The sequence below is a fragment of the Cydia fagiglandana genome, chromosome 13 (assembly GCF_963556715.1).
Source record: "Cydia fagiglandana chromosome 13, ilCydFagi1.1, whole genome shotgun sequence".
Taxonomy (NCBI): Eukaryota; Metazoa; Arthropoda; class Insecta; order Lepidoptera; family Tortricidae; genus Cydia; species Cydia fagiglandana.
In genome coordinates this window covers 5,540,024-5,563,978 of record NC_085944.1, presented here as the reverse complement: position 1 = coordinate 5,563,978, position 23,955 = coordinate 5,540,024, and the positions used below count along the sequence as shown (strand labels likewise).

Genomic DNA, 23,955 nt, shown 5'->3' with positions numbered 1-23,955 from the left:
GGTGCGTTTTCAACCATGTTTTTACTTAAGTAGGTAAGTTTTTGAAACGTTTTGCAGTTTTTTTATTTAGCAAAGTATATCAACTATGGCTTAGTATGTCGTATGCATATCAAAATATGTTGTTATAATGGGGCAACATATTCTTGTCTTGTTTTTTTGTCCTTAATAAATCGGAGTAAGTTTTTTGAATATGGTGAATTATTTTTTACTAATTGAGAGAATATGAAAATGAGAAACGGAAATGTAGAAGTACGTATTTAAAACAGGAAATAAAACAAGCACGTAAACGTAGGTATTAAAGCTATTGTAATTTAAACCTTACAAGATAAACAATCACAAACAATCTTTCGCACATTTATCTTACTCGTTACGTTTCCAATAAAGGCCCGTCCAGACGACCAATTTGATCAGAAAAGAAATTGGCGACAATCTCCAATTTTAGATTTATGGTGATATTTGAGCAGTCTATAAAAAAAAAAAAACCAGTATAGGTACATACTATTATTTTTGGGATACTGAAGGTTTTTTTAAGCAGGGTATTTTATTTTTGCCATACAATGTGTTATGTAGTATCAATGAAGAGATTTGAACGGGATATAAGAAAATTAATAATTAACAATTACTTAATTATATTTACAGGTTATTATTGGTACAAAACAGATCATTCGTTAGACAGGAATGGTTTACAAACATTATCACAATTTTACATTAGGACACACATATTATATTCAGCCTAAGAAATATGGAACACTTAATCCTGTTGTTTAGTGTAAGTACTATCATTATTTAGTTAGAAGTTATTGAAAATTTCAATCATATTCATATAGTCGCACCAAACAAAGTCTGCAGCGGATTTGATAGCCCACGCAGTGTAAGTGTTATGTATACGTCATAATTTCATAGAAGTTGGACGTTTAAAATGACACTTGCTCTGCGTGGGCTATCAAAATCGCTGCAGACTTTTTACGGTCTGACTATATATTTCAGGCTGATTATAATATTTTAACAATAACATTTAACCAAAAAGCACAGCTTCTTTAGGACATAGCTTACTTTATACATAAACGTTAGCTTCCAATTAAATAAAAACATAATCATGATAATTTGTCAGTTTCCTTTGTATGGATTTTGATTAATCAAAGAGAATTGATTATAATAGAGAGGTAAAATCTAAGAAAAAAAAAACGTGCCCCTTAGTTAGACATCCAAAAGAGATGGCCCTGTACTGCGCCATATGTTTTGCGGTCACTGAATTGGCACACGTCAACTTTTGACAATTAGTTACCAGTTTAGTATACACGGTGTAACATGAGGAAACCGAATAATTGTAACAGCGTATTCCTGATCATATTTGGAGACAAAAATTCCTATAAACTTTTTTGACATTCGCCTAGTTTCAGTGATAATATTAATTTTAAAAATAACAAGTTTTTATTGTTACATAGTGTAAAAGCCCTATTTGATGGTGATGTTGCTGCTATGGGACGGGACGTAGTCTAAATATCCTTATTGATAGATGTTAAAAAGTGACAAGTAACACTTTGCAAAAAGTAGGTTTTACGGAAAAAAAAATGTAAACTTCAATTTTAAGTGACAAGTTTAGTAGTAAGTAATAAATGTTTATTTTGTATGTACAAATACATACAAAATTTAAAAAAAAAAAACAAAAAAACATTTTTTTTGGCGAAATTGACCTAAACACATATTTTCCTTCTTTTGACCTCAGAAATGCGTGGTTAAAATTATTCGGTTTCCTCATGTTACACCGTGTAGAGCTGTACAGCGCCATCTCGTTAACCTGTCAAATTCGAAGCACGAATTGTCTTAGATTTTACACATCTTACTTAATCAATATATCTTTGGTTTCATGTAGGTATATTAGCGTTTCGGAGGAAATAAGGAAAACCTACAGTAATAATAAGGTAACCAGCCTGAATGGATGTATTTATACAGGAAACAATTATCATCTTGAAATAACCATATACAATGCTGTAACTTGTACAAGTACAGTCGACGTCAAAGATGTTTACATTTTTCGCCTAATTTACAAGGGAGTAAGGTACAAAAGTGTAAACATATCTTTGAGGACGACTGTACATACCTATAAGGAATATGTAAACACGTTCTAAAAAAAATGAGCAACGCTCAAGATATCTTAATGTTTTTACAGCTTTTTCTATACTATTGTTTAACGAAAGTATTGAGCACTGTACATTAATACGTTGTAGGTAATGGTTTTCTTCAACTTTAATGCTAAAGAGCAGCGATTTTTGCAAGTACTTATTCATGAAATGACCCAACATCCTGTTACAATTACAGACATGGAATTATTATATACAGGATGTTTGGTACATCGTTTGCCAAATTAAAACGGCAGATAGGTTGAGTCATTTGCTATCTTCTCAGGCCTAGAAATTTTTAATTTGGTGCAAATTTATTTTTCACTTCTATCACAGTTTTGCGTAAATTTCAAATTTTTACTTGCGTAGTGGTAAAAAAAACCAGGGCCAATTTTGTTTTTCTAGGCATGAGAAGATAGCAAATGACTCAACCTATCTGCCGTTTTAATTTGGCAAACGATGTACCAAACACCCTGTATATTTCTTAAGAACAACTTTCTTTTCCTTTCACAATCGTCCAACAGTGCAGGTTCATTACAAATTTATTTTTAATTTCAACACATGTCACCAAACTTTATTTTAAGTTAACAAATCTCGATGTTTGGGTCACTCTCGTACACACTTTCGTACTTGGAGTCCGCCGATCAGGTCATTTAACGGGGTATTTTATGATTTCGTTCCCAGGCCAGGCCGAATGACCCGATAGTCTGGATCGTGGCACTACTGCTTTACATGACGAAATTGTTGTGGCCGGGCGATAAATGTGTTAATAAAAACATTACATTTCTAAGAAAAAAAAAACGCTTACAACTTCTTGACAGCCCACTGGGCAAACTACACGTTGACCAACACTACTCTCGAGCATACCTATCCAGTTCTTATTCCAAAATGACAGTTCTAATGTATTCATGTGTTGTACTCTATCTAAATGTATAGTGAGCACACATGGTATAATAATATACTCCGCCTGGTACTCTCTTCCCGTCTTTTCGTGGTCACGTGACTGACACAAGCCTACGTCATCATGCGACAGCGTTATATGATAATATGCGATAGCGCTATATATAGCGGCCATGTTATTGTGACGTAGGCTTGTGTCACTCTGGGAAGAGAAGACCATGTTTTATTAGACTAATGGTGAGCACATTAATCGCTCCCGCTGCCGCTTTCGTCGGAGCCCGACCCGGAAGCGGATGCCTCGGCTTCTGATTCTGAAGAACTCTTTGCTTTCGCCTTTTCTTTCTTCGAGTCTTTGCTCTGTAAAAAATACAAGTACAATGTAATATTTAAAAAAAACTACCGGGCAAGTTAAGATTGGCAAGTCATGAGCGATTACCGAAAAAAATTTTTGCTCTTGGAAGTCTATGTTGACAAAAACATAACTTAATCACTGTATGTTATTTCTGTAAAAGAAAACGATTAAAGTAAACAATGGCGGAGTTCTGTTTGAAAATAAAATGTATTTAATACAGCTAATTATATTCGTACTGTATCCTAAGCTTCTATTGGACATCACCATATTTTAATGCAGCGGTCGGCAACCTTTTAGCAGCCAAGGGCCACATAGTAGTTAACGATGTTGACGCGGGCCGCACTTTGTTAATATTTATGAGTTTTATGACATTATCAGACATTGATGTTGTTAGTTAATATCACATACAAAATAGCCAGGCAGGCTCGCGGGCCACAAGTGAGAGGTTCGCGGGCCGCATTGCTGACCGCTGTTTTAATGCATGCATTTATTATAGATACCTATAAATTTCGCCAATGAACCCTGAATAATTTACATCTCATAATTATGAAACATAAAAAACTCGCAAAAGTTGAATTTTTAGATTACCAAAATACAGCACTATGCACTATAATATAGGTATTACAGTACAGTGCACTATAATTTAATTTATACGATTCGGCAACTTATTTTTTACGAAAATATGTATTCACAGTGACGCCTCTTTCTTTGATGTGACGTTTGTTATCTGTAACCGAAATTAGATGAAAATTGCCGAAACGAATAATATAAGGCATACGGCTGTAAAAAAGCATACTATACTATGTATACTCGTAATATTCGTATAAATGAATCATCAGTTACACATGCTTTAAATAAAAATCTAAGGAATCAATAATATAATGCCCAAATACACAATTAAGTGCCCCATTTATAAGCGCATTCACCAAAATAAAATCTAAGAAACATTGCCTTTACATACATTTTAATCATCCTTCTGGGGCGTATAAAACGAAACATTAAAAATTAGCCATTAGCCAAGTTAAGGTTTTTATGCAAATAAGCATACTAAGCCTTTCGATAATAGTACCTATTTCTTGCATTTTTAAGGGTGGTATTCCATCTGTCCAATTGATTTGTCCAACGTCATTGCGTCTCACGCTCTCATTAAGCAAAATATGAGACGCAATACACATTGGACAAAAAAATTGGATACGTGGAATACCAGCCCTAGAGATCATTGACATTGAGTCGTGAATTATGGTTTTGTGAGGGGTTAATAATGTCAATAGGGAGTATTACTGCAATGTTCTGCCGCCAGAGTGCAGTACTAATTTGTTTAGTAAACCATAAAGTAACTTATACATACTAGGCCTTAAACAGTTTTTTGACAAGTTTTCACAATGACATTGATGCACCAAGGCGGTTTGTTTACAGGTGGCCTACAGTGAAACGCGAAAATCGAAATTTCATCGCCTCTCTATCGATCGAATAAGCATGAGTGATAGATAGGGAGAAACCGAACTTTTGATTGTCATGTTTCTCGGTAGGCCATGTGATTGATATAGTGACGCATGATGTGTCATTGATGATGTTCATGAGGTTTGTTTACTGTATGTAGTAGGGTCAGTAAGGGAGAAAGTGTGTGGAAGAAAAATAAAAACAACAAATTTGTACCAAAAAAGGGCAAAAACGCATGGAAAAATTATTAAAACATTATATTTAAACTTTTAAAATGTCAAATTCAGTGTTTTAGTAAACATTTTTAATCTTTGATTTTGGGCATAGTTCCATTTGTATGGAAATTGTTACCGCCACGCGCTATAAATTATTTTTTTATTACAAAATAATGTATGAATGCCTACTATAAAGTGATATTTTCCAGAATAAAGAATACATGGGCTACATCGTCCAATTTTTTATTTAGTGCAAACCGCCACACTGTGATTGTAACATCCAAAATTGTCACAAAAAATGACATAACATTTTCATATTTTGTACAAAAATATTTTTTTTTGTATGGAAAGGCATAATAATTATTTCAGAAATGAATTCCTCGTCCCTAATTTATACGAAAATGATATATAACTTGCCCTAGTTGCTAAGACTAGGAAGGAATATAGCATAGATTGGACCTGGGGAGCCGACCTTTCCCCCCCTTCCCTTCTTGGGGGGTCTGCATGGTACGATCTCCTGGCTACCGGGCCAGATCAACTTTGTTTGACCTAAGGAACAATCGTGCCAAGCGGCATCGCCTGAGACTAAAGTGCATGCACTTCCATACATTTGTGTTCCTTACTGACCCTACAATATGTGCTAGTGGTGCCACCTACGCAGAGCTTTGCCTAATATTCCCTATTGAACGCTAATCTCATACTTACATCTTTAGTATCCTTCTTCTTCTTGTCATTATCTGAGTCCGACGAGCTATCATCATCCTCGATATACTCCTTGCTAGTAAACTTGCCCGAACCGGACCCGGCGCTGGTATTCTTGCTCTTTTTAGCGGGCGCTTTGCTCTTTTTCTCGGCCGCTTTAGCTTCCTTGGCCGCTTGTTTCTTCTTCTGTTTGAACTCGTCGGCGGCGCCACTGTCTTTGTATTTCTTCATGGCCGCGTTGTATTCTTCTTTCGCTTTGCCGGCTTTCTCTTCCCATTCCTGGAGATTTTGTAGAGGTTTTATTAAAAAAACACGTCTTTCACACATCGCGTTTGACCACTTAGGCCTACTTGCACCGTCCCACTAACCCGGAGTTAAGCGGTTAAACCGTTAACCTAGTGTCAACATGTACTGGTAACCATAGCAACTCCAGGTTTAACCGGTTAACCCCAGGTTAGAGGAATGGTGCAAGTGGGCCTTAGTTATTTATGGCATAATGTACGGGGCCGAACAGCGCCATCTATAATATGTTGTACTACCTTAGGGTGGTATTCCATCTGTCCAATATCTTGGTCTGATGTCATTCCTTCTCACTCTTTTACTAAGCAAAATGTGAGACAAAATACACATTGGACAGGTGGAATACCACCCTAAGCGCCACTTGCACCATCCCACTAACCCGGGGTTAACTGGTTAAATCGGTAACCCAGTGTCAAATTGTACTGGTAACCATGGTAACTCTAGGTTTAGCCGGTTAACACCGGGTTAGTGGAATGGTGCAAGTGGCGCTAAGGCATGTTGTCTATGAGTACACTTACAGACTTGTCCTTGAGGTCTCGCCACAGTTCGCCGCCCTTCTTGGCGATCTCGGTGACCCTGATGCCGGGGTTCTCCTCCGTGATCTTCTTGCGGTTCTCGTTCAGCCACAGCATGAAGGCCGTCGCGGGCCGTTTGTCTTGTATACTACACTTACAGACTTGTCCTTGAGATCTCGCCACAGTTCGCCGCCCTTCTTGGCGATCTCGGTGACCCTGATGCCGGGGTTCTGCTCCGTGATCTTCTTGCGGTTCTCGTTCAGCCACAGCATGAAGGCCGTCGCGGGCCGTTTGTCTTGTATACTACACTTACAGACTTGTCCTTGAGATCTCGCCACAGTTCGCCGCCCTTCTTGGCGATCTTGGTGACCCTGATGCCGGGGTTCTCCTCCGTGATCTTCTTGCGGTTCTCGTTCAGCCACAGCATGAAGGCCGTCGCGGGCCGTTTGTCTTGTATACTACACTTACAGACTTGTCCTTGAGATCTCGCCACAGTTCGCCGCCCTTCTTGGCGATCTCGGTGACCCTGATGCCGGGGTTCTGCTCCGTGATCTTCTTGCGGTTCTCGTTCAGCCACAGCATGAAGGCCGTCGCGGGCCGTTTGTCTTGTATACTACACTTACAGACTTGTCCTTGAGATCTCGCCACAGTTCGCCGCCCTTCTTGGCGATCTCGGTGACCCTGATGCCGGGGTTCTCCTCCGTGATCTTCTTGCGGTTCTCGTTCAGCCACAGCATGAAGGCCGTCGCGGGCCGTTTGTCTTGTATACTACACTTACAGACTTGTCCTTGAGATCTCGCCACAGCTCGCCGCCCTTCTTGGCGATCTCGGTGACCTTGATGCCGGGGTTCTCCTCCGTGATCTTCTTGCGGTTCTCGTTCAGCCACAGCATGAAGGCGGTCGCGGGTCGTTTGGGCGCGTTTGCGTCTTTTTCCTTCTTCGTTTTGTCTTTGCGTTTACGGGGTGCTTCGGACTGTAATCGTAATAAAAGACAAAATAATTTTAACAATGACATGTAGTTTTGTTGTTTGTTTGCGGCACAGCCGACTAAAGACTACCGATGAAAGAAGCGATGAAACAAATGTGTTGACTGTGTACTGAAATTATATCAGTATTAATTGTAATATGGATTTTTATTGTCCGAAATGTTTTTTTAAAGGGCACTGCCTACCTTTTCTCGAAGTTATTTTATTCTTTGAGAACTACACGTTATGCTATTGAACCAGCATTTTGGGTAAAAAATACCTACCTACTTAATAAAGTTTAATATGGCTCATTTTTTTTTTTGATTCAAAAATTACTTTTTTTTTTTTTTTTTATTATGAATGGGCTTACTCATGGCCACAGACTAGCCGAGGCGTAGACGTGGCCTACGATGGAGCGAGCTCGCCCAGAAGGTGCCTGTTCACTCTTGATTTGAAGGTTACATTACATAGCATTACAGCGAACATACACTGTGAAATTTAAAACAGACAGTATTATACAGACTAGGTACATGATACGGTCTTAAATATTAGGAAACAGAAATATATATGTTATACTGGTTACTTTCTGGTTGGGACTCATATAGGCCATGTAGTCATTAAGTAGGTAATATAGCAAAACTTACCTTGCCACAGGGGCCTTTTTTAGATTTAGTTTAGATTAGTTTTATTTTATTTTAGAATAGTTTGTTTAGTTTAATTTTAAGTTATTTTTATTTATTGTTTTTTGACTTGTTTTTGTACCATATATATGAATAAAGTAATACTAAACTTACAATAGTGATAGCCTTTTTGGGTTTCTTTTCCTTCTTCTTCTCTTTCTTGTCGTCGCCGGACGCGTTCGACGCGTCAGAGTCTTCCGACGACGATGGATTCGTGTCGTATCTGTAATTATATAAATATAATTAGTTCAAAATATTAAACTTTAAGTTCAGAACTAACGTCACTACACTTATAAACAGTCTTGTGTTCGCGATAAACTCACGACTGAACGGAAGTTCGTGTTCTATAAAGGCAGGTCGGTATACTAACTCCTCAGCGACGTCGCTCTCCTTAGCCTTGTCGGGGTTGAAGTCCTCGTCCGTGCTCTCGTCATCACTATCGTCGCTGTCGCGCTCCTTGGCCTCGGCCTTCACGCGCGCCAGGTACGCGTCGGGCTCCTTCTCCGTGTCCGAGTCGCCGAAGTCGTCGTCGTATAGGGCTTTGTCCTGGGAATATGGAAATAGGGATTGATTGGCTTCCGTAAAGTTTAGTAGTACTAGTAGTAAACTATTTATTGTACAAAATCATTTTAAAATTAATAACATACAATTAGTAAGAAGTACAAAGGCGAACTTATCCCTTTGAGGGATCTCTTCCAGTTAACCTTTGAGTAGATGAGAGGAGAGTGAAAAGAGGGTGACAAATGCAGCAAAATGTACATGTCTATGTACATGTTGTATGTATATAATATGTATTCTCATTTCTTTTATTGATTTTAATTTCTTTTCCTTTTGTAAGATTTGATATGTTTTCTGAAAGAGCTACGTATTTGTGATTTCATGTACATATATGTTTATTTTTTATATCAAATTCTATAAAGTTATGTACTCACTGAGTATAATTGCATGAATTCTATAGTAATTTAAATTGTATTTTTCTTAATTACTCGTAATGCATGTTAATTATAAGATGTAATAATGTTTTGAAAAGATGTGTCCCGCCGAGTTTGTTGCCGGTCCCATATTGGGATACCCTCCTCCAATTGAGGGGGGATTTAAATCTTCTCGGGCAGAGGTGTACGGTTGGAGCCGGTAAAGGTTTATTTGACGTTCATAAGCGCATTGTAATATGCCTACTTGAATAAACTATTTTTTATCTTTTTTATCTTTTATCTTTTATGTATATATGTATGTATATAGTTTAGATGCGTCGCTCAACTATTTTATAGTTCGTTTTTTTAGCATTAGAAATAAGGTAAACAATCTTGATGTGCCTTTAATGATAAACACATTTTATAAATAAGTTACGGCAAATATGTAACAATTATGAATCTAATACGATCATTGATATTCTTCTGCTTTCATGAGTAATAGTTACTGATTTTTAAAAAGCGTTTTTCAATTAAAAGACATGTCAACATCGCTTACCTTCTTTCAAGTTCTTTCTAATGCTAAAAAAACGAACTATAATCATTTTATACAAAAAGTGCGAATACACACAACTGCTAACACTTTTACCCCCTTATTCATAAACGTTTACTAAAGTTGACAAGCCGATAATAATCGTTTGTCCCTTTCCATCATACTAATACGTCGGAATGGGACAAACAATTATTATCGGCATGTCGACTTTAGTAAACGTTTATGAATAAGGGGGCTAGTATTTGTTTCCTAAGTAGAGTAAGTAGCATTGGGTATTTTGTGTGCTTTAGGCCCACTTGCACCATTCCACTAACCCGGGTTTAACCGGTTAAACCTGGAGTTGCCATGGTTACCAGTACAATTTGACACTAGGTAACAGTTTAACCGCTTAACCCCGGGTTAGTGGGATGGTGCAAGTGGGCCTTAAAGGATTAAGAGCCACATGCACAGAGGTATTTCAGTAGTGGTAGCTAAATGATGGCACGCAGCTGACTCTGACGCCAAAAATTCTTGCTAAGCTATGCTTGCTGAAGATACTTAAATGTACTATCACAATAAACCTACTTAGGTCTACTGTCCACGGAAGCGTAGCTGCATAGACGCGTATTCGTCATTGTACGCTTGGTGTACGCTTGCTTGCAGCCTACATCCAAAACCGCACAACTCTGTCCACAGAGCGGTAACGTCACGTCAACCGCTCCGTGGACAGAGTTGTGCGGTTTTGTATGTAGGCTGCAAGCAAGCGTACAATGACGAATACGCGTCTATGCAGCTACGCTTCCGTGGACAGTAGGCCTAGTTGTAGGTATTTATGCATGTACTTACGTTCTTGCCGGTGTTCTTGACGTGTAGCTTCTTGGAGGTGATGTAGTCGAACAGCTTGTCGTATTCTCCCTTTTCGATGCTGCTGAACGTATGCACGCTGCCCGATTTCAGCTCGATCTCGAAGTCGAACGATCTGGAGTCATATGTTATGCGATTTTACTATTGGGGGGTAGATGATTCGGTATGCACATATCAGAATCAATAAACAATTAGGCGCTAGGCCTGTAATACGAGCAAAAAATTTAACTGTAGGCTGTACTCTTCATACTGACCAACATTTTTTCAGCAACTTTTTAAAATAACTTGTGGTTTGATTTTTAATACACTTTAGAGTTTATTCTAAGACGCAATGTATTGCGAATTTTGTTATGTTTAAGGCGTGACAAGCAACGTCAATCACAATGATATGGCGTGGCGATGGCGTCCATTGAAGATAATATTTATTTTGTATGAAAAATAGGGACTAAATACTTCATATTTTTTAAAAGTTGTTGAACAAAAGTGTCACCGTTTGAGGAGTACAATCTATGTTTTAATTATTTGCTCATGTTACAGGCCGCACCCGGTAAATGTGTCTACAGTGGACTTTAATGGTAACTACGTAATAAAAAGGACCTGATCGCCTGAGACTTGCATTGTATGTACAGCTTTAACGCAAGTACCGTGACGTCATTGTGTTGTTTCATATAAATTCCATATTAGCAAATCGTTTTCATAGTTCTAAAATAAGAAACTGATTAGACTAATAGGAGATTGTACTGGTAACCATGGTAAGTCCTTGTTTAACCGGTTAACCCCGGGTTACTGAATGGTAAGTAAGATAGTAATGTAGTATATACTTGGTGGAGGAGGCGCCTCCTCTGGCGAAGTTGACGGAGGCGATCTCCTCGAAGCGGATGTGGACGGGCGGCTTGTGCACGTAGATGAAGCCCTTCTCTAGCGGGTACAGGTAGCCGGCAGCTGCCTTGTATGAGCACGCTATTGCTGGTGTTTTGTGGTGGCTGAAAAAAGGAAACTATTATTTACGTTGACTGAGACACAGTAGATTAGTTAATTTATACAATTTTAAAGATTACTCTGTACTCGAAACAAAAAAGCTTTTAACAGTTAATATGATAAACTTATCCTTTTTAGACACAGAAAACATTATTAGGATAATATCCTAATATAACACATACAAACACCACACACACACACACACACACACACACACACTAACACACACACACATACACACAACGTGTCGACACTCAATTAGATTAATAATTTTTACTCCAGGCTTTATGTTTTTCTTATAAATTAATTTCCTTATTCTACTTTTATTTCTGTTCTACATTGTGCAATAGCCGCTTATGTAATACCTATCTTTATGTTAATCGTATGTTTTCCCTCACGGGACAGGCTTATGCCTAGTGTGGGGGTCAGTATAAACTGTAAATGTTCTCATGTGTTTTGGAAATAAACTATTTGTATTTGTATTAGCCTGCCTGCCATTTCACTAAAACATTTTGGAACAAATAAGCTTTGCTTGCAAAAGTTGTTACCAGATATATTTGGTTGTGATATGATTTACATGGAATTGACTCCTCTGGAAGGGCTACAGTAAGAGATTCTTTAATGAGTTTATTTTTGGTAAGGAATCTCGAAAATGAATTTTAAAAAGTTACCAACGCGCATAATAATATACCTTTTCTCAAAAATGGACGGCAAAGTCGACTTTGCTGTCTAAAAAATAGGTCACGAAGCGCGTAGTTTATGGTCAGTCAAAAATTAAAAAGTTAAAAACATTGCAGTCTCGATTTTGGGACCGCAATGTTGCATACAAATTCCATTATTTGTCGACTTCCAAACTTTTTAAAAGTTGAAATGACCATATCAAATGAAGGCACAGGCCCATTAAACAGCCAAACAGATGATTAGTACCGCGACTATTTAGCTGTCTCAAATAGGTTGGCGTATTTTCGGCAGAAAAATACACTTCTATTTTTTTTATTAAAAAAATAAAAAGGCGGTCAGGGCTTTTTTCTCTGAAAATATATACGTAAGAACGTTGGTTTTGTAAAATATTTATATGATATTTATATTTGTTGCACCATTTTTGAGAAAAGCACTATATATGACTCGGCTGGAAGGCTACTTGCTGGCTTCGGATTCAATTAAACGGACTCCCAAGGTCGTCCGTTTAAAACGAATCCTCAGCCTGCAAGTAGCTACTTCCGAGCCTCGACAATAATGTACTATTTTCGGGAGTTGCATAAACTGCTTAAACTGTTTATCATCAGGTCTACTGAGTGTTTATTTGCCAAATTGTCACCAACATTAAGGTATTGAAAATTGAAGCATGATTTTTGGATGATTATAGGGGGGGGGGGGGTCAAAAATCGATGACGTAATTTATGGACAACCCCACTGTACAAAAAAAAATCTATCTATCTATCTATCTACAGAAAACCTGCTGCGAACATATTTATTTCTACTAATTCCATCATTTCTACCTTCATTTTATTGCTAATTGGACAACCACATAATAAAAAAATTAACTGGCTTACCCTAAGAAGTCGCCTGGGCCTGTGACTCTCCTGTTTATGATGACCTTCATAATCTTTGCCAACACTTCATAAGTTGGTCCCGAAAGCTCTTTTTTTATTTTATCCTCGTATTTTTCTTTCAGTTCTTCCCTAAAAAAAGAAGTATGTTCTTTGAGAGTTGTTTTTTTATAAGATGCTGTTTGTGATACATTGAATCTTGATGTCATCACGTCTCGAAATAAATGGCTTCTCAACTCCTTTACCAGGGTTGCAATTATAAAAAAACTCTCTTTTTCGGTTAGTTCAGAATGTGATTGTTAATCCATTTCATAATGGTAGATCAATAACAGATTACGAGTAAAAAGCAAAATTTTATGAAATAGGATTGTATAAAGCTATTGAGTTAAATAAAATAACTTCCAGTTTCATTTTCAGCATAACTTTGCTAACTTCAGAAATTCCGATGACTTGACAAGTCTATAGTCTCTATACGAATATACATACTCAGTAAAAGGCAGCTCCAAGCTAGTCTCCTCTTCAATGCCGAACAGCAGCACCAAGTAATGGTATCTGGTCTGGCCCTGCTTGATGGGCGGGTCCAGCGACACCACGAAGAACATCTGCCGCGTGTCCTTGTGGGGCAGCAGGAACAGGCGGAGCACGGTCGACATGGGGATCTTGTAGTCTCAACGGTTTACCGTACAGTTGGAAGGTGTGGAACACTTTGATGTCTACATGTAAATACATACTCAGTAAAAGGCAGCTCCAAGCACGTTTCCTCTTCAATACCGAACAGCAGCACCAAGTAATGGTATCTGGTCTGGCCCTGCTTGATGGGCGGGTCCAGCGACACCACGAAGAACATCTGCCGCGTGTCCTTGTGGGGCAGCAGGAACAGGCGGAGCACGGTCGACATGGGGATCTTGTAGTCTCAACGGTTTACCGTACAGTTGGAAGGTGTGGAACACTTTGATGTCTACATGTAAATACATACTCAGTAAAAGGCAGCTCCAAGCACGTTTCCTCTTCAATACCGAACAGCAGCACCAAGTAATGGTATCTGGTCTGGCCCTGCTTGATGGGCGGGTCCAGCGACACCACGAAGAACATCTGCCGCGTGTCCTTGTGGGGCAGCAGGAACAGGCGGAGCACGGTCGACATGGGGATCTTGTAGTCTCAACGGTTTACCGTACAGTTGGAAGGTGTGGAACACTTTGATGTCTACATGTAAATACATACTCAGTAAAAGGCAGCTCCAAGCTCGTCTCCTCTTCAATGCCGAACAGCAGCACCAAGTAATGGTATCTGGTCTGGCCCTGCTTGATGGGCGGGTCCAGCGACACCACGAAGAACATCTGCCGCGTGTCCTTGTGCGGCAGCAGGAACAGGCGGAGCACGGTCGACATGGGGATCTTGTAGTCGAACGTTTTACCGTGCAGTTGGAAGAAGGTTTGGAACACTTTGATGTCGTAGCGACCTCTGTGGAGAAAATTAGTTTGTTTATAATTTATTGTGGTATAGAATTGAGTTATGATATGGTGCAGAAATGGCAAAAGGGAGCCGGGGTCGCGTTTTATACAGGCTATAAACTTGATATTACTGCCTGTCTCTTTCTAATAACCATTTTTGTTTAAAAACCGTTACTTACAGTGAGTACAGACTACAGACCTTTTAAAAATGCGACCCCTGTTGTATCCAAGGAAAATTTCTATTAGAAATAGGTATTTAAGGATTATTTTAGTACCTATGGTTAAGAGTGCTATTACATTTCGGGGTTGAGCGAGTTTAGGTATTTTACGCGCTGCGGCAGGCCGTGCGAGCTCAGTATGCCGATCCCTTCTACCACACTCGCACTACAATGATGGATCAAACATTCTTGATCCTTCGCGAAGCATATTGAAACCAATCATAACAACACTAACTGTACTTAACTTTTAAAGTCCTAAAACTGTTATTTGGTAGGTACGAAAATAATAAATGCAGTGCAAATGTACATAGGGGCTGTTCATAAATTACGTCATCTATTTTTGACTATTTTTGACCCCCCCATCCCTCTAATCATCCAAAAATCATGCTTCGGATGACTCTGTTTCCTCCTACGTCATGCTACCATCATCCGATGTCCAGACCCCCCCCCCCCTCCTCCCATTTGAAACGACGTAATTTATGAATAGCACCATACTCGTACTTATGAAGGTATATTACTCGGAAGAAATTATAGGTACTCGCTTATTTACATGTTTCGTCATTGCATTTGGTACCTATAGGTTGTAAAGTTTGTATCAACGAGGGTTTAAAAACGAACTGGTACTGAGGATCTGATGATAATGATGATGATCAAGGTGGTCACGGATACCAATCAACCATGTAGTAACATGATTAGGCTCGTTTGATTCGTCTCAACAAGATCTTTGACACTGAAGATACACAGGGTCTGATGATGGAGCTGGAAGGTGGCCACGGGTACCAGTCTATCATGTAACTAAACCACTTCGTGTTTGGGCTCGTTTGATTCCTCTCAACAAGATCTTTGACACAAGACAGGACTCAGGGTCTGATGATGGAGCTGGAAGGTGGTCACCGGTACCAATCAACCATGCAACTAAACCACTTCATGTTTAGGCTCGTTTGATTAGTCTCAACAAGATCTTTGACACTAGGTGATACTCAGAATGATGATGGAGCTGGAAGGTGGTCACCGGTACCAATCAACCATGCAACTAAACCACTTCGTGTTTAGGCTCGTTTGATTCATCTCAACAAGATCTTAGACACTAGGTGATGAACCAAACACGAAGCCCAAACACGAAGCCCAAACACGAAGTGGTTCAGTTACATGGTAGACTGGTACCACCATTCGTGGCCACCTTCCAGCTCCATCATCAGATCCTGAGTACTATCTTGTGTCCAAGGTCTTGTTGAGACGAATCAAACGAGCCCAAACATGAAGTGGTTTAGTTACATGATAGACAGGTACCCGTCGCCACCTTCGAGCTCCATCATCAGACCCTGAGTGCTATCTTGTGTCAAAGATCTTGTTGAGACGAATCAAACGAGCCCAAACACGAAGTGGTTTAGTTGCATGGTTGATTGGTACCGGTGACCACATTCCGGCTCCATCATCAGACCTTGAGTACTATCTTGTGTCAAAGATCTTGTTGAGATGAATCAAACGAGCCCAAACACGAAGTGGTTTATTTGCATGGTTGATTGGTACCGGTGACCACATTCCGGCTCCCTCATCAGACCTTGAGTACTATCTTGTGTCAAAGATCTTGTTGAGACGAATCAAACGAGCCCAAACACGAAGTGGTTTAGTTGCATGGTTGATTGGTACCGGTGACCACCTTCCGGCTCCATCATCAGACCCTGTGTACTATCTTGTCAGATCTTGTTGAGGCGAATAAAACGAGCCTAAACACGAAGTGGTTTAGTTGCATGGTTGATTGGTACCGGTGACCACCTTCCGGTTCCATCATCAGACCCTGAGTACTATCTTGTGTTAAAGATCTTGTTGAGATGAATCAAACGAGCCCAAACACGAAGTGGTTTAGTTGCATGGTTAATTGGTACCGGTGACCACCTTCCGGCTCCATCATCAGACCCTGAGTACTGTCTTGTGTCAAAGATCTTGTTGAGACGAATTAAACGAGCCTAAACACGAAGTGGTTTAGTTGCATGGTTGATTGGTACTGGTGACCACCTTCCGGCTCCATCATCAGACCCTGAGTACTATCTTGTGTCAAAGATCTTGTTGAGACGAATCAAACGAGCCTAAACACGAAGTGGTTTAGTTGCATGGTTGATTGGTACCGGTGAGCACCTTCCGGCTCCATCATCAGACCCTGAGTACTATCATGAGTCAAATAAATACATATAGAATGTCAGGTCGTTTCAAATATTTTTAATCCTGTCCGGTAGTTTGTTAAACTGTACCATTATAAATTATAATACTATAAAAACAGTGCTAGGATCAAAGTCTCTCGTTGCGGTTTTCACGCACACAGTATAGCGTTTTACACGGCGCCCGCCGCACACAATGATAAAAAACCTCGTCGTCGCCGTTGAAAATGTGCGGAGCCGACCGACACACGTCCTGCCTCTACAAGCTTCGCCGCGGCACTGAGCTGGCGCAGCGCGCGTCATCGGTAATATAGAGTAGTTTTCAAAAAATTGCAAAAAAATTATAGTAGAATTTTATAAACACTAATGTATACCAATAGTATAAGCAAACGTTGCAGATTGCTTGAGTATGAAAATGACTTCGATATTAAGTAGATTTTCGTAGGAATTGACACTTGTTTCGGAGAGAAAATTGAGTTCGTTTTACTTTCATTTTCTCTTTCTCAAAGGTATGTAGGACAAATATCGTTTGATATGCCTAAAGTACAGGTTATTAGTAATACAAAATAGCCAGGTTTAGCAGAGTAAACTTCTCAACATTTCCAAATAAGAGCTTGCCATTCAGTGCTTCACGAGGTTTTTCGGAAACGACCATCAGAAAAAAAATCATTGCTAATTTAATAAGTCATTTTTCTAATATTTACAACGATATTTAAAAAGATAAGAAGATGCTTTTACTGGAACAAGTACTCATTGTGTCTAATAATGAGCACAAAGTCCTGAATTTCGTCGACTAGTATCATCAATTTTGCATTATTTCGACTTTTCTTGTAAGAGCGCTCTTAAATTTTATTATAGTATAGTTTCAAAGGCGTTAGATAAATATATTACACCATATTTACAAGTATTGAGCAACAATGCTCACGAGTTTGCAATCAGTCTTCTAAGAAATTCTGAGATGAACATATACAAATCTGATTAAGAGCCCTTCAACGTGCACACTAGCGCCACTACTAAATTATCGTGATTATTTAAATTTCACGAAAGATATTTAAAAAAAGAGGCCGCTACGGACTGTATTGTGTATTTAAGTACCTTTTGAATACATCAAACTAGTTTTTATGTTGCTGGATTTGTCAATCTATGCGTCCAAAGTAAAAACGGCCGTTTTTGTTTTGAGTTCCTAGATCGACGAATCCAGCAACATAAAAACTAGTTTGATGTATTCAAAAGGTACTCAAATACACAATACAGTCCGTAGCGGCCTCCTTTTTTAAATACCTGTCGTTAAATTTAAATAATCACGATTATTTAGCAGTGGCGCTAGTGTGCACGTTGAAGGGCTCTTAAAAACAACTGTAATTATAAGTTTTTTTCTTCTGACAGAAGTAAAGACAAGCCTTCGAGCCAAGGCATCGGGCACGCGTATTTTGGTTCCACGCCAGACACGTACAGGCAGACGCGCGTCAACATAGGTACTTACGAGGCAGGTCATTCTATGCGGACTTGTATATATTTGTATTCTCGTATACTCTAATATCTTTCCATACCTAGGTGTAAGACACTGTAGCTCCCTGAAGATGGCGATGGCATCACCGGAGACGGAGATGACGCTGGCCTTGTTCATGACCTGCTGGTGGAACGCTTCCACGGCGTCCATATCGCCGGCCAGCTCGTTTGTTGGGATGTGGAAACGCATCTCCATTAGGGATGCTGGGGTGTCATCATTCTGAAGTAGGATTTAGTTTTTAGTCAATTATTGAGCAGAATATAATTAAATTAGTTTAAATCTACAAAATTTAATACTTTCCACTAATTGCCATTACCTACCATATAAGACAAATGATTTTTTTTTATACAACCAAAATATTTAATTCTGATTAAAAAGTTAAATGGTTTTTTGTTTAAAATTACAAAGTAATGGTAAATGAAAATGCTACCTTATTTAAATTAAGAGTGCGGCATGTTTGGGATATAAAGAATTAAAAATATGTATTCATAATTATAAAGCCCGCTCCACACTCGTGCGCAAATCGCGGCGCGAGGCCGCGAACACGAATATGGAGTTGGCTTCAAGTGAAAGAGTGACTACTTTTATTGCAGTTAAGTAAAGCCTGACAACAGTTTATTTGACCCTCGCCATTTTGCGGATTTTCAATGGTACTAATTTCTTTTACTGGCAACTAGACGTGCGCGCCGCGCCGGCGCCGCCTCGCCGCGCCGCCATTCATACGCGCCGCCGCCGCCGGCTCATCCACTCGGCGCGCCGATGCACGGCCATATATATGAATTTTTCGATTTTATTTTTTTATGGCAAATCTAATGAGATTCTAACGATTTTAATGCCTGAACAAACGTGAACTAACGTCGTCCGATGAATTCACATAGTCAAGCCTATGGAACTCTCCGCGCGAGCTCGGATTTATACCTACGAATCTGCTCCCGTTCACGGTAGAAAAACAAGCCAGTTGGTTGCCACACGCGCTCACGTACGCACGTCACCGCGCGCCGCACTGTCGATTTTTACGATAGTTACAAGCTACGTAGTAGGTACCTACCTACTATTGAATTTCTTTAATTAAACATGTAATGTTTATTATGTATGACAAATGTATAGTTTTAGATATCTATCTATTTGAAATAGGTAGCAAATTTTTAATTTATTTTGGTAAATGTTTATTTTAACGACAGTAAGTTAACTTTACACCGGAAAGTGCCAACTTATTTTTACTCTGGTTAACTTATAATTAATTACCTGTATTCATGGGGTTTCTATTATTTTTCTTTATTGTGTAACATTAATCTCTATGTGGTTTTAAATAACACGAAGTTTTAATACTAATTCTTGCTGGGATTATTGCGCGGTTTATAAAACGGCGTAAACACTGCGGTTACTGCAGGGACATATGACCTTTTAAAATGACTATTTCGCAAACACTAACGCATAATCGGAATATTAGGTATAATTTAAGATTTAGCTTTCCTTTTATTTCACTCCGCTGTTTAAGTAGGTATTTATTTATCATTTCTAAGCGTCAGCAACCCTAGTGTTGTGCCGGTGCGCGCGGTGCGGGGAGCGGCGCGTTGAAGGTCACTCCATTGTATTTTTGTGTAGGTATCAAAACGGTAGGTATTTGCGTTTTGTTTGAGAGATAAGTATCTGTTCGTAAGAACTATTATATAATCTGGGACATACCTAGTTAATTTGGCTGATTTCGGGGTGGGGTGGTTAGCGTGAAGACAGGCACCCCACTTTGAAAAAATTAAAAAAAATTAAGGAATCGGGGCCCTAACGATTCTAATGCCTGAACAATCATGAACTAACGAATATCTTGCTATCTAGACCAAAAAAAACTTACAAAAAGTGGTTTGGGGTGGCTAGCCGGAAGACAGCCACCCCCTTTTGTTTAAAAAAAAATGTATGTTAGAATCGGGGATATGTACAAGAACAGCGTGTGCGTAAGTATAATGCTAGTGAAAAACTATAGATAGTTAATTTTTGCAGTTTTTAGTAGGTAATACCTAAATGAAAAAACTTGCCACACGCCGGCGCCGCCGCGCCGCGCCGACCAAAAAAGCCGGCGCGCCGCCGCCGGCAAATTTTAGGTCGGCGCGCACGTCTACTGGCAACAAGTACTCTTTGACAGCAAACGTTGGATGTCATCGAATGTCACCGATGTAAACAAATAGAAAATATCTACGAATATAAACGGTTTTATTACAAAAATACCAAAAAAATATTCCAAAGATGCGAAAAAATTTGTATTGAATGCAATCATATACTTACAGCTTAAAAAAGACGAAGGATTACATAGCATTCCAATAAGTAAAGTTTTAAAGTTAGTTGTTGACATGACCGGTATTGACGTTTTGTAGTGCGGTTGTATTGAACTGGTTATCGTATCATATAGGAAGTAACTCAAGAAAATTAGAGCAATTGCTGTGACCATGTTAAAAAAATTTAAGACGATTATAGGAATATAAAGGTCCCATAATCGAATTGGAGACTGAACGTTTTATAATCGAGGTTGGTGTTCCTGAAAGCGGCACAACATCTGATGAAAATCAGACTTCATCAGAGTCAGAAAATGAAGAATATATAAATATTGAATATTTAGAATCAGATTTTGATGAATAGGTAAATTGAAAAAACCGAATTCTCTGTAAGCAATGTTTCTGACATTATACAAGTATCAACATGAAGCCAATGCCCACTACCCCGACTATACATGACGTACGCACATTATTGCCATACGTAAGCTGTTTGCAGCGACACTATCTCAGGGTTAAATAAACTGTTGTCAGGCTTTAAGCTTTTATACTTTTTAAAGAATTACCTGATGAAACTCAAGTGTAACTTCATTCTTCCCTGTATTACACTGCGACACATAATGCAGCGGGATCTCGAAAGCGGTGTTAGATCCCACATTGAAGCTGAGCACCGCCCCGTTGAACTTGGCCGTGCCCCAGTTCCAGCCCTTGAGGGACAACTCTTTCTCCAACATGTCTTTATTGTAGTTTGATTTGAAGAACTTGGCTACTTTTTCTTGTTCCTGAATATGGAGGATTATTAGTACGAGTATTACAAAGATATTGTACACCTTAATAAATAAAGACAGAAAGTAGACGAAATTGTTCTTCTTAGGAACCTTGTCTGGCAGAATATCAATCACTCATTTTTGCCAGAAGCTTCTATAGTTCGTTTGTTTTAGCATTAGAAAGAAGCACAAAGAAGGTAAGCGATCTTGACATGTCTTTTAATTGAAAAACACTTTTAAAAAATCAGTAACTATTACTTATGAAAGCAGAAGAATATAAATGGTCATATTAGATTCATAATTGTTACATATTTGTCGTGACTTATTTTTAAAATCACGTGGACATGTGGCTCGCCTTAAAGACCACAGATGGACAGCCATAGTCACGAACTGGAAAGGCCCAGACGGTAAGCGCCAAAGGCAAACCAAACATGCGCTGGGAGGAAGACATGAAAAGAATTGCTGGTCCAAATTGGAAAAAAATAGCACAAGACCGTGAAAAATGGACATCTTTGGGCCTCTTCCAATACCACCCTAAGGTATGAGAAGCCAATTCAGTTTAATTTATTCTGCGAAGTAACCAGCCTTGTGGCTTTGTTGCTATTAATTATTCTTTAAATAAATACAAGTATAAGTTTACAGCTCTAGATATTAATTGGATACGTACCCCTTCTCTGAAGATACAAGTATAAGTTTACAGCTCTAGATATTAATTGGATACGTACCCCTTCTCTGAAGCCTCCGTATCTATGTAGTGTACCATTCTTCATGAATATTCTCAAGCCCCAAGATCCTACGAATTTCTGGAAATTTACTAGTTCAATATCGTTAGACGATATTTGTTCCACTTTTCCGGTCTTGCTGTTCTTGAATATAATATTCTGATCGGTCATTTTTAAACGTCCTGGCACCTAAATAAGAAGAATTTATATAAGAAAAAACACAGTTGATATTTAGAGTAACGAAAGGTCTTGAACAACGGTGTTTTGTTACCATAGCTCCTTTGATCTCTGCTGATACATCATTATATTCTAAGAATTCCATTATAAACCTCTAACAAGGGACAAATTCACTTGAAACCACGCCGTTTGTTAGATAAACGTGCGCCAAACAAAATTTCAACAGGCGGCAATAGCACAGCAATAATGTCAGTGTCACAGTGGTGTTGAGTGAGTTAACTGAGTGAATGAATGAATGAGTTGTCATTTTTAATTCTAGTTGTCTATGGTTTTAGTGTAGTGAATACCTCTGGTTTCCTTAAAAAAACCGGAAACATCGTTAGAAAATCGATATGTAGGGCAGCACTAAGCACTCTCTCTCGCTCGCTCTCCTCTCCTTTGCACTTGCCATAGATATAAAAATATATACAGATATACTGGGTCAAGCAGATCGTGTCAGTAGAAAAAGGCGGCAAATTTGAAAAATGTAGGCGCGAAAGGATGTCATCCCATAGAAAATTTGAATTTCGCGCCTTTTTCTACTGACAAGATTTGCTTGACCATCTATATCTTCCAAGCGAGCTGTCAGTGGGACCACTTTTTGTTTAGTGTACGATTAACAAAGCGACCCACTTTGCTGTAGCCATGTCGATAAAGTCATATCGATAAACTATCGACATTTCTTGCAATTTTAATTTTACTTCAAAGGTTTAACTATACCTAAAATGAACAAAAACGCTTTTTTTCTTTATTGTGGTTATCAGATCACAATTTTATAGTCACGCCCCAGGAGAGAACCAAGGGAAAGTTCAGATATTTAATTAAAATACATAAATACCTACTAAAATAGGTGGTCCGCAATAATTGAATTATTTTATTACATTATAATATATTCATTATCCATTAGCATTTCAATTATGTTTATGTTTAACGAAGATATTGAAGCTTCAATTAATCGCTATTTCGTTCCGCTGTGTAGCGTTTATCGATATATAACATGATTAAAATCGACTTTTCACATCCCTAAAAGAGCACACATATACGTTTTTACGCAACATGCACAACCTGGGTCGCCTAAAAAGGGGCCACTTGGATTTGAAGTCCATCTTGTCAACAGTATGGTTGTCCTTTTTTGAGAAACGGCATTTTTAAAAGAGCAAGGAGAGAGAAATGATACTAGTTGCTGCGCCGTGAAAGAGAACAGACAAAGTAGGGGGCTTGGCACTTGCAGTTCGTTCGGAAACTTCGGAAAGTGCGTTCGCTGCTGCTGCGTTTCGTTTTATGCGATTGTTTTGTATTGTTCGGTTTCTTTTCAATTAGTGATGGGCCAAATCGAAAAAATTTCAAACCGAATAAGTCGACTCCGATTTAAACCCAAATCGGTTTGCAAACCGATTTGGCCAAGTCGATTTAACTTCTACTTTTTAAGTATCAGTAGTTCAAACCACTCGGTAGTCTTTGAGTTGAGGAAATTGAATTGTCAATTTTACGCTTTGTTCGATCCGATCGACAGCAAAAATTTTGACTTAAAAGTTTTGTAATATTTTTTTAGTTTTGTTGCGCGGTAAATCACAATTTTATAATTTCTAAAGCTAAAACGGGAAAGCACTATACGAGCAAGCAAAGGAAAGAG

General features: G+C 38.8%; 2 protein-coding genes across 2 annotated transcripts in view; both read right to left on the bottom strand.

Moving 5' to 3' along the window:
* LOC134670107 (essential MCU regulator, mitochondrial) overlaps positions 1–23,955 on the bottom strand; it is a 117,484-nt gene that overhangs the window by 43,340 nt on the left and 50,189 nt on the right. The window lies entirely within an intron of this gene.
* LOC134670060 (FACT complex subunit Ssrp1) lies at positions 284–22,543 on the bottom strand. The gene is made up of 13 exons (XM_063527728.1): positions 22,378–22,543; positions 22,110–22,295; positions 21,184–21,399; positions 18,397–18,575; positions 14,243–14,482; positions 13,025–13,153; positions 11,315–11,476; positions 10,476–10,608; positions 8,560–8,735; positions 8,304–8,412; positions 7,323–7,517; positions 5,733–6,008; positions 284–3,377 (listed from the first exon to the last, which is right to left on the bottom strand). Exons 1-13 carry the CDS (start codon positions 22,426–22,428, stop codon positions 3,267–3,269), a joined length of 2,163 nt encoding a protein of 720 aa, XP_063383798.1. The 5' UTR covers positions 22,429–22,543; the 3' UTR covers positions 284–3,266.

Excerpts from the sequence above, each read along its gene's own strand:
- LOC134670060 (XM_063527728.1), bottom strand. The coding sequence starts at position 22,428 with ATGGAATTCTTAGAATATAATGATGTATCAGCAGAGATCAAAGGAGCT. Across the intron at positions 22,296-22,377 it reads CAGAGATCAAAGGAGCTATG|GTGCCAGGACGTTTAAAAAT; the intron begins GTAACAAAACAC and ends CTTCTTATTTAG. Across the intron at positions 14,483-18,396 it reads CTACAGTGTCTTACACCTAG|AGGTCGCTACGACATCAAAG; the intron begins GTATGGAAAGAT and ends TTTTCTCCACAG.